The following is a 17245-nucleotide window of genomic DNA, read 5'->3' as shown; positions in this document are numbered from 1 at the left end:
CTAACTGACCTCCTAATGTTGTTGTCATTGTTACTAAATCTTTGTTCACTATATTTATAAACGAGTTAGCCATTTAGCATAGAGTTAGCCATCACTTTAATTTCCTCCGTGTGCTTTACCTTTACGGTTAGCTTTCATGCTAATAGCATTTCAAGCAAGTTATCGTGCTGGCTTTTTAACTGTTTTGAATGTTTTTGACTGTAGTGTTTGATAGTAAACATAAAGTGTTGTTGAAAGTAATTTTTCGAAGGGTAACTGACGAAGCTTTCAGTTGGGAGACTGAGCTGACGTGGCACCCGGCGACTGAAAGCTGTCATATGTGTGGAACGCGGGCCAAAAGATGACGATTCATACTGTAGGAATGGACATCAAGGCTTTTCAGAATCAGAAATATTTCATTAATCCTCGAGGGGAAGTTAAGATTTTCAACACAATCCCATTCAAGAGTGGACAAACATTACAGGGAGACAGATCAGGATCGTTGCCCCTTACAAAAAAGGTGAGAAACAGATAAACGCAAGGTAGGGGGTGGGGTTAATGTTGTAAGCATTTCACCAATCTCGCGCACATTGCAAATTATACGTAATTTCCATTGTGCGCAAGCAATTTGCACGAGATATGTTTTGAAAATGGCGCGACCGTGCAAATAGATGGTTTGAGGACGGCTGAAGAAAAATTTGCGGGATTCTGCTGTTTGTGCTTACAACATTAATAAGAAAAAAAATATTCAGTCTAAGCCCGGGGCCATGGAGAAGGGGTCCAGACTGAGGCCAATGGGAAATAAACTCATAGCCATAGCACACATAAGCATGTGTGTAAGAGGGAAACATTAAAGACATTAAAAGAGCAGACCAGAGCTGATTCAACCGGCCACTTCTACACACAGCTACAAAAGTAAAATAACATATACACTGTGGTGCCTTTTGCGGTGTTCCACGCCATTGTCAGGTGGGGTGGGGGCGAGCATGGCCAGAGACAGGAGCAGACCCAGCAAAGCAACCAAGAGAGCCGACTCCAACCTCGGCCGCCCACCGGGAGTCCGCATGGATGAACGAGGATACGTCCAAGGAGACCGAGGTGTCCGACACCTGCTTATTCATCCAAGACACTGTGAAGCTTGTCCGTCTCAGCGCTAGGTCCGCAGCCCTGTCTCTTCATCCGCACCTCTTGGTGTGGCAAAGACCCAGCAGCTGGTCTCCATGGCCAAAAGGCCCCCGGGAGGCAGATCCAGAAGTTCACAAAAAAGCACAGCAGAAGTCACGAAAGTGCCACCCCTTGTCACACAGTCCCAAAGGGTCCCGAACCGAAAGGCAAAAAAAAAAAAAACATGACATGAGCATAGAGCTCCTGCAGCCACTACAGCGGGGCCATCTTGGAAAAAAATAAAATAAAAAATGTTTAGTTAACTACATGCTTGTTATTGAATGTAAAAAATATTTTAGTTTTTACCTTGATCTTTCATTTGTACAGGTGCGGCCATTGTAAGAGGTTGCAGCCGGCATGGAACGAATTAGCGGACAAATACAACAGTATGGACGACCCCCCGGTCTATGTGGTCAAAGTGGACTGTGTCCAAGACACCAAGTTCTGTTCCAATGAGCACGGGGTCAGGGGCTATCCCACGTAAGTACAACACAAATGTTTGAAGCTTAATTCAGAAAAAAACCTAAATGCAAATATTAGCAACTTCCTATAAATGTATTTTCAAGAAAGAAAAAACATCTTCCAGAATAACCCTGGAAAATATTAAGACATTGTTGTCATATTTCTACCACCTTTTTGACCCTGTTTTTTGTCAGTGAAACAATCAATCAAAGTTTATTTATATAGCCCTAAATCCCTAGTGTCTCAAAGGGCTACACAAGCCACAACAGCATCCTTGGCTCATTCCCACATCAGGGTAGGGCTGGGAGATAAGGGCCTTTTTTTAATATCTCGATATTTTTAGGCCATGTCACATGTTATGTATCTCGATATTTTGCCTTAGCTTTGAATGAACACTTGATGCATATAATCACACCAGTATGATGATTCTATGTGTCTACATTAAAACTTTCTTGTTCATACTGCATTAATATATGCTCATTTTAAACATTCATGCAGAGAGGGAAATCACAACTAAGTCTATTCACCAAAACTGTATTTATTAAAACATTATTAAACAGTGGCACAAACATTCATGTCATTTTAAAACAGAAAGTGCAAGATTGTCAGAGACGTTTTAAAAAAAACTATTAGTGCTCTTTAGTGCATGATGTCACCAAGATGACATATCAAAACAACACTAAATTTAAAGTGCACTTTTTGTACAGAACGCTACTACAATAGTTCAAAACAAACAAAGTGCACTTTAGTGCATGATGTCACACAAGATATTTCAATTAGTGTCATAAAAATGAGCTGCATATTATGAAATCAAATCCTTCGCTATGTGGTAGGTTCCTGCAGACGTAATCTCCTTCTGTTGTTGACAATTTTTTTCATACAGTGTTGATGTGGAAATGGTTGCCTCGGCATTTTGTTGGTGTGGCACCGAACGGAGATGTTGACAAGCGGAGTTTCAAGCACTCTTCATTCTCGAGCGGGTAACTTTTCAAATGAAACTACATATTAGCAGTAATGCTACTTTTTGTCGCAACGCTTTTGCGCCACACTTGACATATTACAGTTGTCTGTTCGACATCTTGCCGCTTGAAACCAAACCACCGCCAAACGATGGACCCTGTGTTGTTTATCTTGGGAATTAATTCTTCCTTCATTTGTTGCCAGATTCGCACCTTCTTTCTTTTGTATTACCACTCGCACCTCTCCGCTAGCACCACATCTAACGTTACCTATGCCGCTACCCCTCTGCTCCGCGAGGGCGTATAGGTATGCGACGTATCTAAGGAGGTGCGCTTGTTTAAGTCTCTGTGAGAAGGAGAGATAAGAAAGAGTGAGAAGAGCCTGTAGTGCAGTGGTCCCCAACCACTGATTGGTACCGGGCCGCAGAATAATTTTTTATTCATTTTTATAAATAAATTTAAAAAAAAAAAATATATATATATATATATGTTTTTTTTATTTTTTTATTAAATCAACATAAAAAACACTATACACTTACAATTAGTGCACCAACCACAAAAACCTCCCTTTTTCATGACAAAGAAAAAAAAAAAAAAAGGATTGAAGTGTCTTGCTCAGGACACAACGGACGTGGCGAGGTTGGTACTAGGTGGGGATTGAACCAGGTACCCTCGGGTTGCGCACGGCCACTCTTCCACTGCGCCACGCCGTCCCTTATTAGTGTATTTTAATTAAAATAAATATCCATCACTCATCTAATACTTTGTATTAGATGAGTGAGTTTTAATTGAATACTAAAATAAAACACTTCCATAATAAAAAAAAAAAATATATATTTTATGTAAAATTGTTTGATCATGTTTATGACTGCTATATTGCTACATATACAAAGCTCAGTAGTTGGTGGCTAATATTGGCTGCATTCGGACAAAAAAAAAAAAAAAAAATGCTTTACCTTTAACAGTTTTTCTTACTTGTAGGCTAAAGTTCTTTAAGCCAGATCAGGAGGCTGTGAAGTACCAAGGGCCAAGAACTCTGCAGAGTCTGGAGGACTGGATGTTAAAAATGCTGGAGGCACAGCCTTCTGTAGGCATTTTGTCCATTTTGCAAACTACTAGCCAAGTTGAAAATGTTCTGACGTTTACCCTTCTGCTTTCTCCAGGATCCAGAGGTAGAACCCGAGCCAGCGACACCTCCAGAGCCGAAGGACGGCCTCTATGAGCTCACCGCTGGTAACTTTAAGGAGCACGTTTCCAAAGGTACGCTGAGCTTGTAATAGATGTAGAAGCAGATCCTGTTTTGCCAGAATGATCCTAAAGCCTGCTTTTCAGCTTCTAACTTTTGTGAGAAAATTAAAATGCCTTAATTAACATAACTTACATTTCAGGCCATGTGTTTTGGATTTGACGACTTTGACATAGGCATTGTTGTTGTAGGTCCCGCCTTCACATCTTGGCAGCAGTGAATGTTGTGTAATTGCGTGTAAACCGTGTGGGAGGGTGTTTATTTGCGTTTACAGCTCAGTGGGCGTCAACGTATGGACTACTGCATGACAGAATTACAGTATATGCTGCTGTTTACAGTATCTCACCTGTCAATTGACAATACACTAGGAATGATACTTTAGAGTAGTCACTGTATAGCTTTTCATATCAGTGTACTATCAAGTTATCTTGTCATCCTGGAGCTTCTAATGTTGAAAAACTTTCATACGATTGAATTTCTGCATCACAATGTCATAGTGCATGTTTCAACTCAATGAACCACAGATCTCCCAGTGCCAGCAACGTTCATGCAGCGCCAGCTCTGGACGCTACCACCACTATAAACACAATTATCTTGATAGTCTAATACAGTGGTTCTTTAATGGGGGTACGCGTACCCCTGGGGGTACTTAAAGGTATGCCAAGGGGTACGTGAGATTTTTTTAAAAATATTCTAAAAATAGCAACAATTTAAAAATCCTTTATAAATATATTTATTGAATAATACTTCCGCAAAATATGAATGTAAGTTCATAAACTGTGAAAAAAAAAGCAACAATGCAATATTCAGTGTTGAAAGCTAGATTTTTTCTGGACATGTACCATAAATATTGATGTCATAGATTTCTTTTTTGTGAAGAAATGTTTAGAATTAAGTTCATGAATCCAGATGGATCTTTACAATCCCCAACGAGGGCACTTTAAGTTGATGATTATTTCTATATGTAGAAATCTTTATTTATAATTGAATCATTTGTTTATTTTTCAACACGTTTTTAGTGATTTTTATATATTTTCTTTCTAAATAGTTCAAGAAAGACCACTACAAATGAGCAATATTTTGCACTGTTAATACAATTTATTAAATCAGTAACTATTTTACTTCTTTATCTATTTTTTTCAACCAAAAGTGCTTTGCTCTGATTAGGGGGTACTTGAATTAAAAAATAACGTTCACGGGGTACATCGCTGAAAAAAGGTTGAGAACCACTGGTCTACTATGTCCAAGTTTACTTTGTATAGTATTGTCTAATGAGAAAATGCACTTAACAAAAACGGCTGTTGAAATGTGAGGGGAGTACTCCTTTAAAAAAATAATAATAATAAAAATCTTGCGATTTTACTTTAAAATCAGTGATGTTTGTTTTCCTCATTTGCTCAGGTGCACATTTCATAAAGTTCTACGCCCCGTGGTGTGGACACTGCAAAGCCCTGGCTCCAACCTGGGAGCAGTTGGCTGCCACCTTGGAGAACTCTGAAGAAGTCAAAATAGGAAAGGTAGCCCTTCTCACAATCAACTTATTACTGATTTGATATGATTGTATGATCGCAATCAATTATTTAGCAAGTCGTCTTTTTCAGCGTGAATGTGTTGAAACATTAATGTTCATATTTCACTGCTAGGTTGACTGCACGCAACACTACGAAGTGTGTTCTACCTTCAAAGTGCGTGGATATCCCACTCTACTGTTCTTCAGCGAGGGCGAAAAGGTATGATAACTCAACATGGTTATGATTAGGATTTATTTGTTTGACATGTTGAACAAGTTACATTTAGAAACATCATGTGGTTCCATTTGCACAATTCAACTTATTTGAAAAGTAGTAGAAAGAAGCAAAGCTTTATATTTAATCCTACCCCATCCCCTTGTCTGTTACTGATTATCCATTCACACTGTTAACGTTTACATGCTTCAATTAAGTTTACTTCCTGTGTTTGAGTTTGAGTTTATTTTGAACATGCAAGCATACAACAAGATACATCACAATTTCCAGTTTCTCTTTTCAACATGTTCGAAAAGGAGTAGGAAGAAGCAGAGCTTATTTAATCCTACCCCTTTTCTTTACATAACACTTGCTAAAACTTTTGTTCACTTCCTGTTCTCAATGTATTCACAATGTATACTCCTTAAGTAATAAGTAATCACGATAAAAATAAATAAACAAATAAATAATTGGTGAAGCAAGTTTTATTCCATACGATGAGATAAGTAAGATTATTTTGAGAATGAATGGGTGAGTAAAATCAGAATGTTTATCATAGTTCTTCTTTTTTGTACTTTGTAAACACTTCCAGTTTGAAGAGTTTCTTGAAGTGGATCATATTAGTACATTGTTTGATTGCTTTGCTTAATCCATTCCATAATTTAATTCCACACACTGATATACTGAAGGTATTAAGTGTTGTACGTGCATACAAATGTTTTAAATTACATTTTTCTCTTAAGTTTATATTTCTCTCCTTTTGTTGAGAAGAATTGTTGTATATTCTTGGGAAGCAGGTTATAGTTTGCTTTGTGTATAATCTTAGCTGTTTGCAATTCCACTATGTCGTGGAATTTCAGTATCTTTGATTCAATAAATAAAGGGTTTGTATGTTCTCTATATCCAACATTATGTATTATTCTAACTGATCTTTTTTGTAACACTGTTAGTGAATGAAGTGTACTTTTGTAATTATTTCCCCATATTTCTACACAGTAACTCAGATATGGTAACACTAGTGAGCAGTAGAGAATATGAAGTGATTTTTGGTCTAGAACATACTTGGCTTTATTCATTATTGACGTATTTCTTGCTACTTTATGTTGTATATTTTTTACATGAGATTTCCAGTTCTATTTATCCAGTTCTATTTATCATCAATCATTATACCTAGAAATTTGGTTTCATTTACTCTTTCAATTTCTATTCCGTCTATTTGTATTTGTGTTTTACTTTCTTTTCTACTGTTACCAAATAGCATTATTTTAGTTTTACTGAGATTCCATGATAGTCTGTTTTTATCAAACAATTTTTTTGATTAATATTAGACTTAATTGTTGATCCCTAGATATACATAAAGTCGTAACAAGTTGTTGATAGCCAATAAATGTTACGTTGTTTTACAGCAAGCAGCATCTGAACTAAGTACAAAAGAGGCTTAAAGGGGAACATTATCACCAGACCTATGTAAGCGTCATTATATACCTTGATGGTGCAGAAAAAAGACCATATATTTTTTTAACCGATTTCCGAACTCTAAATGGGTGAATTTTGGCGAATTACACGCATTTGTGTATATTGCTCTGGTGGCAAAAAGCAGATTTCGAGCAAAAAATCAAATTGCAATGGAATAGATCCCTATACTTCATCAAAAAATGGGTTTGTCGAGTGATTTTAAGGATTTTACGTCAGTTGCATTCTCAGACATATCGAAATATTGTGCTCCGGACGCCATTCTACACGACAAAATAGATGAAAACTTGGAAAAGCATAGAGGTCTACAAGTTATTTTCGTGTGTGGCTGGGTCAAGGTAATTGGTGTCAAGACTCTCCCAAATAAATAAATATGCATAGTTTTTGTTCAGGCAAGGTTGCATTTCATGATTTATCTTTGCGTCGACTTGATGTTTTTTGCTGTGTGTTTTATGCGCTGTTTCCCCGTCTTTATCAAACTATAATAGATGTCAATAACGTGTATGTGCTGAAGGCTTCATTTATGATTGCTGCCTTTGGTAAAAGCTTAAATTTGTTTAGGTTTTGCTGGCATTTGCTTTTTTATTTAGGCTCGCCAAGTTGGTGCTTTACGAAACACTCGTACCAAATGTGTTTTTAAGAAATACAAATAATATCAATATAATACTAAAATGAGAAATAATACATGTTAAAACTATATAAAACAAACTTAGCGGTGTGATCACTGCAAACTTGTGCATTCTTCCACTCTGCTCTCTTGGACAGTAGTGAGTTGTAGGAATGTCACATTATGACATTTTCTTATCACGGTTATTGTGAATAAAATTATCATTATTATTTTTGCGGTATTTTTAAATTTGGTCAAAATTTTCAAAAAGTACTAATACTAAAATCCTTTAACTAAGTATTATTTAAAAAATAGCACATTCATAATGATGTACTTTGTAGAAGAAACATTATAGTAGAAAACTTTAATGTACCTCAAGTAGAAATTAAATCTGCATATTAAAGAAACATAAGCATTATAAACAAAGTAATATGGCAAAAACTAAATATATAAAATAAAAATAATGTGGAAAATATGCGAGATGGCACATGATGGCCATAAGATGTAAAGTAACTGCACTTTTTGTCCTAGTATACAAAAAAAGTGTGTGGCCAAAAACAAACAGAAATAAATTTTGCTCTGCTGCATTATGTGGTGTGCACACACGACTCGCTCTCATCGATAGCGGCCAATAACAAGTAATTTTAGGTAACACTTAATAAGGTGTTATAATAAGAACGTTTGACAGACAAACAATGACATGTTCATTTTCAAACACTTTCCATCATGCATTCAACTACAAGTTGACTTAGCCTGCACTCGATGTATTGTTATGGAAGATAGTAGTGTTTCCCCCAGAATATTTGTTAGTTACGGTGGTGTCTCTCCAGAGGCAAGGGGGCTTCGCCTGGTTGGCGATATACGATATATATCTATATTTTACCTAAAGTTAAAAAAAACACAAAACAGTCCAGTTACCTGAGATACTAATTATACTTGGTATATATTGACTTAAAAAGTCAAAATAATGACTTACAAGGTCAAATTAATGACTTACTGTAAGTAAGCGTTTGCAATAAGCGTTTAAAAAAAAGAGTTAAAAGTGGGGCCACATGCTAACAAATGCTCAACTCATCATGCTTAATTTATTACAGCATTCAGGGAGCCTGTAGTTGATTTTTATTATGTAAAGGTTATATTTTTATCATATGTGACCGCAGGGAAACTAGGCTGCTACATTACTAATGATAAACGTAACTATAGCCGAAAAAATAGTGCAATAGCAATAGGAGAGACTATTCATCCCTGAACACCATGGAGTTCATGTGGGCTTTATGATGCACTTACATTATTATATCAACTATCAGAGACAGAAACTCTTCATTTAACATAATGTCAATGGGCTTATAGTGATGTTAGTAGTAGTTGACTCGGACGTGTTTATTATAATGTGGAGAGGGTCCGCTGCATTATGCTCACCTGCTAAACACCTTTCTGCTAACCCGAAAGTCTTTCCTCTCTGCCTGCCTCTGTGAGCACTGACTCCATGTGCTCTGTATACTCACTGCTGATTGGCTGTTACCGCTCTGAATACGCACTGCTGATTGGCTGTTACATGCGCTCTGAATATGCACTGCTGATTGGCTGTTACCCCTCTGCGTGTAACCAATCAGATGGTTGTGTGGGTGGGACCATGCTGGGTGCTGGACAAACATACTGACTGAGGCAGTACGAAGCAAAGCAGCTTGTTAAGACTTTAGCTTAGCACCAAATGATAATATAAATACATTTGATAAAGTCAAATACAAATAAGGCAACAAGAGAAGTATCCTACACTCCTCTTTTATAAAATAAATCTGAACAGCCGATATGGGCATCTACGTCAACTACAGTGTATATGATTTGCCTGAGAAGCTGGACAGGACAAATAAAATAAAATAAAAAAAACAAAGCGTTGCGGGAAACCCTGAGTATTAAGTCCAAGTGTACAATTACCACAATATTAATCCTCACTATAGATGCATTTAAGCAAACAATAATCCACAAATATTTGCTATGACAAATTTCTTAGATTTGTATTATAACTGGCATATATATGTATTTGTTTTTTGTATTTTATTACATTTTAATTAATTTTTTTATGTACATTTATGCTGATAATGCATAACTTAAGACAAAATACTCGATTCAGAATTACATTGAGGATGCTAATGAGTGGCATGTGATTCTTCTTACTGCAGACACAAGTCCAACAGTACAAAGGAAAGAGAGACTTTGACACTCTTAAAAAATACGTGGAGACCCAACTGCAGGCGGCCAAGGAGGAGGTAGAAGCCAAGGAGGAACCGAAGCAGGAACCCAAGGAGGAGCCCAAGGAAGAAACTAAAGAGGAAGCTAAGGAGGAGGTCAATATCAGCTAAATGTGACCAAATATGGATTGAAAGCACTTTTATCTCTACCTTGTCCTCCACGTTTGGCACATGTTTTAGGATTGGGTTGTGTCTCATTAATAGGGATTTTCGATATTGGCTTTGTTACAGATATGCCGATATTGCCCAACATTTCCTTTCTGATAATGATATCAAGAAAATTGGCAATAAATGGTATATTTGGAATTTGAAAGACAAACTTGAAAATAACTTAGCACTGTGGACATTTAAGAAGCAAGCCTGTTGCTCTGTGGAGCACATATAGTTATCGATGTGACCCAGTATTTGTCGAAATCAGTTTTTAACATCTTTAATCATTAGCCTATCATCTGTGTCTCCTGTCTGCAGTCCAACGTCTTGATCCTGACAGATGACAACTTTGAAGAGAGCATCGCCAAAGGCCTCACCTTTGTGAAATTCTTCGCTCCATGGTAGAATTATCTTCACTCTTTGCATCAGGTGTCGTTCACAGTTTATTTTATTTGCTAACAGTATTATACATTTTATTACTATTGCATTTTACATTTCACAGAAATCTAAATCTTTGCATCAGGTGTCGTTCACAGTTTATTTTATTTGCTAACAGTATTATACATTTTATTACTATTGCATTTTACATTTCACAGAAATCTAAAGGAGCGAGAATAGTGTCATTTCATCTGTCACTAACCAAAACAGCAGCACCTACTGAGTGTACCAGTCTCTCATAAGCTGTAGAAGAGATAATTGAGGTTTTTAAGGAGCAATGTGTGTGTGGGTAGTGGAAGGAAATGGCAAACGGCAGAGAGGAGGTATTTAATAGGTGGTACTATATTTTGTGTAGTCTTTTAAACTGCACTAAATATTCATGATTGGATGCAATATTATTCATTTTACTGCTTGATTGCTGTGACCCAAGTCTTTTAAAAAATCCACCATAAAACCAGTTTTGGAGCTATGTCTCCATCATGAAATGGCGTCAGACAACCTGCAACCCAATCCCACGGTCTTACAGACCACCAGGATATGTGTACGTAAAATAAGCATTAAAGTATTTAGCGTTAGTTTCACTGGGATATTTTGTAAAAGTTACACCATGACATAAAGTACATCTACAGTACACCAGGATATGTGTACGCAAAATAAGCATTAAAGTACTCCGCGTTAGTTTCACTGGGATATTTTGTAAAAGTTACACCATGACATAAAGTACATCATGTAGAACAAAGTTTACCTACTGTAGTGCTATACTAGTATTACTATGATGTCAGTGGTAGTACTATGATCTTATGTTATGGTGCGCTGCCATGCAGGTGCGGCCACTGCTTAAGGCTCGCTCCAGTCTGGGAGGATCTATCTACCAAGGACTTCCCCGGTCTCACAGACGTCAAGGTTGCCAAAGTGGACTGCACTGTAGAGCGCACGGTCTGCAACAAGTACTCTGTAAGTATACAAGTAGACATATGATTATTGTGCTTACTGTTGTGCCATTTTGGCTGTTTTGAACAAATATATGAGCAGTTTGCTAGAGAAGATAAAAATGTTTGTAATTATCATCATTGCTGTTAAGCATTTCCAGCAACAAAGAGACACATGTATCTTAAAGGCCTACTGAAACCCACTACTACCCACCACGCAGTCTGATAGTTTATATATCAATGATGAAATATTAACATTGCAACACATGCCAATACGGCCTTTTTAGTTTACTAAATTACAATTTTAAATTTCCCGGGAGTTACGTCTTAAAAACGTCATGTAATGATGACGTGTACGCAAGACGTCACGGGTTTTTAGGAAGTATGAGCGCTGCGCACACAAACAGCTAAAAGTCGTCTGCTTTAACGGCATAATTACACAGTATTTTGGAGATCTGTGTTGCTGAATCTTTTGCAATTTGTTCAATTAATATTGGAGAAGTCACAGTAGAAAGATGGAGTTGGTAAGCTTTAGCCTTTACCCACACAAACACACGGTGATTCCTTGTTTAAAATTCCTGGAGGTGAAACTTTACTATGGATCAGAGCGCGGTCAAGCAATCATGAATCACGACGGAATGTCAAACAGCAGGTTTCGGTGAGAAAATTGTGGTAAAAAGTTGCTTCTTACCGGAGAAAAGCTGAGCTTGTGCCGTCCATAAAGCTGCCGTCGACTCCCCTGAGACATTGGCGTCAAGACACTCGTGGACGTACACCTCCACCTATCAGGTACTATTTAACTCACTAAAACATTAGCAACACAATAGAAAGATATGGGATTTCCCAGAATTATCCTAGTAAATGTCTCTAAAAACATTGGAATCCGTCCCAATGCAATCGCGTTTTGTTTTTTTTAACTTATTTTTTTGTATTATTTTTTTTTCTAGTCCGTCGCTATCAATATCCTCAAACACAAATCTTTCATCCTCGCTCAAATTAATGGGGAAATTGTCGTTTTCTCAGTCCGAATAGCACTTTTTGTTGGAGGCTCCCATTAAAATCAATGGGAATATGTGAGGAGCCCCCACACGTGTGACGTCATCGTCTGCGACTTCCGGTAGAGGCAGGGCATTTCTCTTAGCACCGAAAGTTGCGAACTTTATCTTGGATGTTCTCTACTAAATCCTTTCAGCAAAAATATGGCAATATCGCAAAATCTCATTTCAGTAGGCCTTTAAACTAATGCACTCTTATGTTATGATTTCAATGTTACATTTGTTCATTAGAAAGTGTTACTTTTTTCTGTTTAAAGCATGCAGAATTTTTCTGCAAGGGTGGCAGCGCTGTTGAAATTACTTAAATGTAATTCCTGTATTTCAAGCTGTAGTAATAGATCAATATTTCACGTGACCAGTAATGATTTTCCACTTTTCTGAGTTATTAAAGTTTTTTCAAAGCTAGATAGTTGTGTAACAATACCAAAGCGTCAAATAATTTCCGACATGAGTTTGCACACAGTTTTGGAAACCTCTGATTGCTGTGTTGCAGTCTTCCTAACAGTGGATACAACGTGACGTTACAGTCAGTACTTGTACATGCACTTCATTGTTCTGATTTCTCAAATAGTATGGCTTTAAATAAGCCTACTACAGTCCATTTAAACATTTTGACCCGATAATGTTCGTTTTTTTTGAAAAGTTGGACTGACACACCTAGATTATGCGATTGGAAACCTGATCTCTAGAGTGGGTGTGTGCCACCGGAAAGGACCCTTCGTACGGCGCATGCGCCAGTCTCAATGCACGGGTTATAACCCTGAAGCAGATACCATTCAATAAAAACATAGCAACATTTGGATACATTGGTGTGAAAATACAATAAAACAAAGTATTTGAAAAATCAGACTAAGTTAGTAGATGTAAACGTAGTGTGTGTGGCGTACAAATTGATTTTTGCATTTCAAAGTATGTGCTTTCGGCTAGTCTCCTCCCCCTCTGTTTCAAGCTTGTGAAATTGGCATAACTGCTGCCTCTGTTGTCATTTCTTCTCGTCTCGGATGTCTGTAAAATAAATACCTCCGTGTTTTTTTTTTTTGTCGACAACCTTTCACATGGCACTGTTTGGTCAAGATGGCCCATTATAAAGTAGACTCTGTTACAGCCTTGTGCATTTTGGTCCTGGAAGTGAAGCACTACTGGCATTCATTTACACGGATTCAGACCCTAGGTGACACAATTCTACGGATCTTAGACTTTTCTCGCGTGTGTACGTCTGGCTTCTCTACCAAATGTGACTATATGCAGCTATCTGATTATTTTCGTAATTGAGTAATCGATTAGTTGGATATCCTAATACAAACCCTTTCTATCCTCAATGTGTCTATTAGGGGAAAACATTTTAGATAAACAAGGATTTTCATGATGACATTTATTATTTTTATAAATACACATAACATTGAAATTGCACTTTTACCCACAGGAGAATTGCTATATATTACTTATTGTACATAAAAACAAAAAGTAAAAAACAAATGTAGCCAGATAATACAATACATACAATTCAAAATGTTGAGGTACCAAATTAAACAAATAGACTGATAAAATATAAGTCACAATGTGTTAAACAACTTACCACACACATTTGAAATGATATTAGTTGGGGTAGTGTCGTTAGATTACCATATAAACTACAGATACTAACATGCACTCTCACTTGTTTGAATAAAACATGTGTAATGCATGTCAAACCAAAGATGGCCCTGTTGGGAAATAGTTTCTCTTTTTTGGCAGAATAAGAACATCTTAAGAATTGGCTTTGTGTTATATATGCACACACATATTAATAATGTTATGTGGTACAGGCCTGTAAAGAGAGAGAGAGAGAGAGAGAGAGAGTGTGTGTGTGTGTGTGTGTGTGTGTGTGTGTGTGTGTGTGTGTGTGTGTGTGTGTGTGTGTGTGTGTGTGTGTGTGTGTGTGTGTGTGTGTGTGTGTGTTACATGTGTGCGTGCGACAGTGATGTTCGTCTTCATGATAAATATTTACCTGTGTACATTTTCCAAATAAACATTCTGATACTTTTAGAGAGGATGGGGCCTAGAGGTTTTCATTTGCATTTTAAAGGGAATGCCTCCAAAATCAAACATCTTTCAGACACAGCAGAAACAGTGTGATATATGTTACTGTGAAACAAAATTTACACTAAAGCATATCCAAGAATTATCTAAACCAGGGGTTCTTAACCTTTTTGACCTCGGGGCCCAACTTTTTCACTACAGAAGGCCCCACTTATATATTAACACTGAATTAGTAATATTACTCATGTATTTAATAATTATATCTAACCTTACAGTTTACAACCTTGCCAAATGATATGAAACTGTTCATGCCAAATATTATTAATTTAACACAAACATTGGTCTTCAGGCTGATTAGAAAAATAAATACTAATCAAACATATTGCATAAGAAGGGACTCAAATAACTGACCAAACATATATTTACATGCAATTATGTTGTGCTAAATTAAAGTAAATTGATAGTTTAAATTAATAAATTAAGAAAGTAAGTTTCTTAACTAAACTTTTAATCATATTTTTTGCGCTTATACTTTTCACTTTAGCTGCAGACTTCTTCTGTTTGATATTGTCATTACTGCCACAAGAGGTGGAAAGGTGTATTACAACTCAGTAAACCTGCATCTCATACTGACCACAGCTGAAAAACAGATATTTTTGGCGGCCTCACAATGGTTAACAAACACTGATCTAGACCTCAAGCAAATGTATTAAAGTTCTCATAAGTCTCCTAAACTCATTTAATTTGTTAAAAAAAAAGTATATTGTAGTTATTTTACACTACAATTAATATTGCTGCTAATATTTGACCCATCTTATTTTGTAATAGTAATAATTACCCCTGAAAAGTAACGTTATTGTTTTCAATAAAACCAGTGACATATGTAACCATACTGTCTTTTTTAAAGGAATAAATCCACAAAATATGATACTATATTTGATATGTATATTCAGGGTTGATGTTAAATATGGACTTGTTTGAAGGGTTTGTTTTCACTGGGTACACACGACAGAACATTAGGGTTAAATATATAGAAATGTCTGATATATTTTTTCACTGCATCATAACCTCTCAATAGGCAGTCATGTTTGCAAATGTGGTTTAAGAGCTTGAAAATGTTGTAACTTGTCACCCTTCAGGTGCAGGGGTACCCCACCTTGATCATCTTCCATGCAGGGAAACAGGGTAACGAGTACAACGGCAGTCGGGACCTGGAGAGCCTGCACAGCTTCGTGATGAAGCAGGCAAGGGACGAGCTTTAGAGACGACACCATTTTGTGGTCTCCTGTCATACCCTTATAAGGTCGGGGGTCTCCCGGGTATGTGAATGTATTTTTTTCATTGTTCCTCTGAAGCGGGGCTCTTTCCTTTCCACTTTGAGATTTGCCATGTGTATTCTTCCATGTGTATTACGTAACGGAAGCCATTCTGTGATGATGCGGTGCTCATAAGGTTAATTAGCGCAGCTGCGGTAAGTTGAGCTGTGCCTCTTATTCTGACTTCTCAGGGACACGCGCCTCCCTACTCATCTTTGGTGGGTGTCAGGCATGGACTGTGCTGTACCTAACAATCTTTTCTTAAATCCTTACTCTTATCAGTTCATTTGCTTTTGTATCAGCTGTTTTGTTTTTGTGTGCAACACTTTTTACGAAGGACTTCACCCAAAATGTGTCTGGAACCTTGAAATGCATTCTGCTGGTCAGGGATACCAAAGTAAGGTACTAGCAGCCCTGGTACTTCCTTTCCCATTTTTGAAAAATCACCCTTTTCCCCAGCTGCCGAGGCCTGTGCAGACAGGCAAAAATTGTGTGTATCCCCTATAGGTACCTTTTGTTTATTTAGCTGGGGTCCACATCCACACGTTTCGCCACGCATGATCAGAAATCTCGGCGCAGCCCCGTGTTCTTACGTTTTTTCTTTGATAATGACGCTGCAGGACTCATTACTAGTGTTCCCCTCAAAAGCCTTTTTTTTTTTTGTGGCCATTTTTCCTTATAATCCCATAAACCAACATATTATAATGACGTTGACTTTCCTCTGCTGTAAAGTGGAGTACAGCACACACGTGACTGTAAAGACATTTTCGTCCAGCTACAATTACAACTCCTAGAAACCACTTTGTTCTGGGATTGTGCTGGTGAACACCTGCTGCAGTCGTGTTTTTGACACATCTTTTATTCCTAGATGCAACATCAAGTTTTCACAAAAATCACAACACAATTTCAACCAGACAGATTTTTTTCCCTCAACCAAAATTAGGCGCTATATTGTGCCTAAACTTCAATTGTAATACATGCAGCTTTCAAATAAAAATGTACAGTCACTGTGGTGTATGGTATGTTTACTTGATACATGAGCACACAGTAATGCACTTACTGTATTGTTACATGAATGCCTCACTAGCAAAACTAAGCATTCTTGTGAATTTTTTGGCTTTTGTTAGATTGTCTGTGTGTTCCTAAATGTGTGGTTGTGACGTCAACAGCACATAACCTGTCGCTCGTCACGCTTATACTTTGAAAAACAGTATAAATGAAATAATTTACTTTTTAAATTATTATATTAGTAATTGGTTACTTTGAAAAAAGATTAATAGGATTAGCATTAATTGGTTAATATTTAAAGATTCTGTTGTATTAACTGGTTACTTTTGTAATAGTAGAAAAATGTGCTAGAATAATTCTTATTTTTTTGTTTAAACAAAGAGTACAAGTATTACAGTAATTGGTTACTTTAAAAAAAGATGATCCTAGTAAAAACATTAGATTTGTGTTAAAAAAAAAATTATAAG

At 36.9% G+C, this 17245-nt stretch overlaps 1 protein-coding gene across 1 annotated transcript in view; it reads left to right on the top strand.

Moving 5' to 3' along the window:
* The window catches only part of txndc5 (thioredoxin domain containing 5), a 17080-nt gene extending 302 nt beyond the window's left edge, over nucleotides 1-16778 (top strand). Inside the window, exons 2-10 of the mRNA XM_061921910.1 lie at nucleotides 1471-1623; nucleotides 3546-3651; nucleotides 3728-3824; nucleotides 5212-5327; nucleotides 5454-5540; nucleotides 9795-9959; nucleotides 10332-10414; nucleotides 11276-11405; nucleotides 15594-16778. Of these exons, the coding sequence (XP_061777894.1) occupies nucleotides 1471-1623; nucleotides 3546-3651; nucleotides 3728-3824; nucleotides 5212-5327; nucleotides 5454-5540; nucleotides 9795-9959; nucleotides 10332-10414; nucleotides 11276-11405; nucleotides 15594-15716 (1060 nt within the window). The 3' untranslated portion in view covers nucleotides 15717-16778. The remainder of the gene's footprint in view (nucleotides 1-1470; nucleotides 1624-3545; nucleotides 3652-3727; nucleotides 3825-5211; nucleotides 5328-5453; nucleotides 5541-9794; nucleotides 9960-10331; nucleotides 10415-11275; nucleotides 11406-15593) is intronic.
* Nucleotides 16779-17245: the final 467 nt, after the last annotated feature.

This window comes from Nerophis ophidion, linkage group LG15, assembly GCF_033978795.1.
Source record: "Nerophis ophidion isolate RoL-2023_Sa linkage group LG15, RoL_Noph_v1.0, whole genome shotgun sequence".
NCBI lineage: Eukaryota > Metazoa > Chordata > Actinopteri > Syngnathiformes > Syngnathidae > Nerophis > Nerophis ophidion.
Note: the sequence above shows the minus strand (reverse complement) of the source record. Positions and strands in the feature narration are given on the sequence as shown.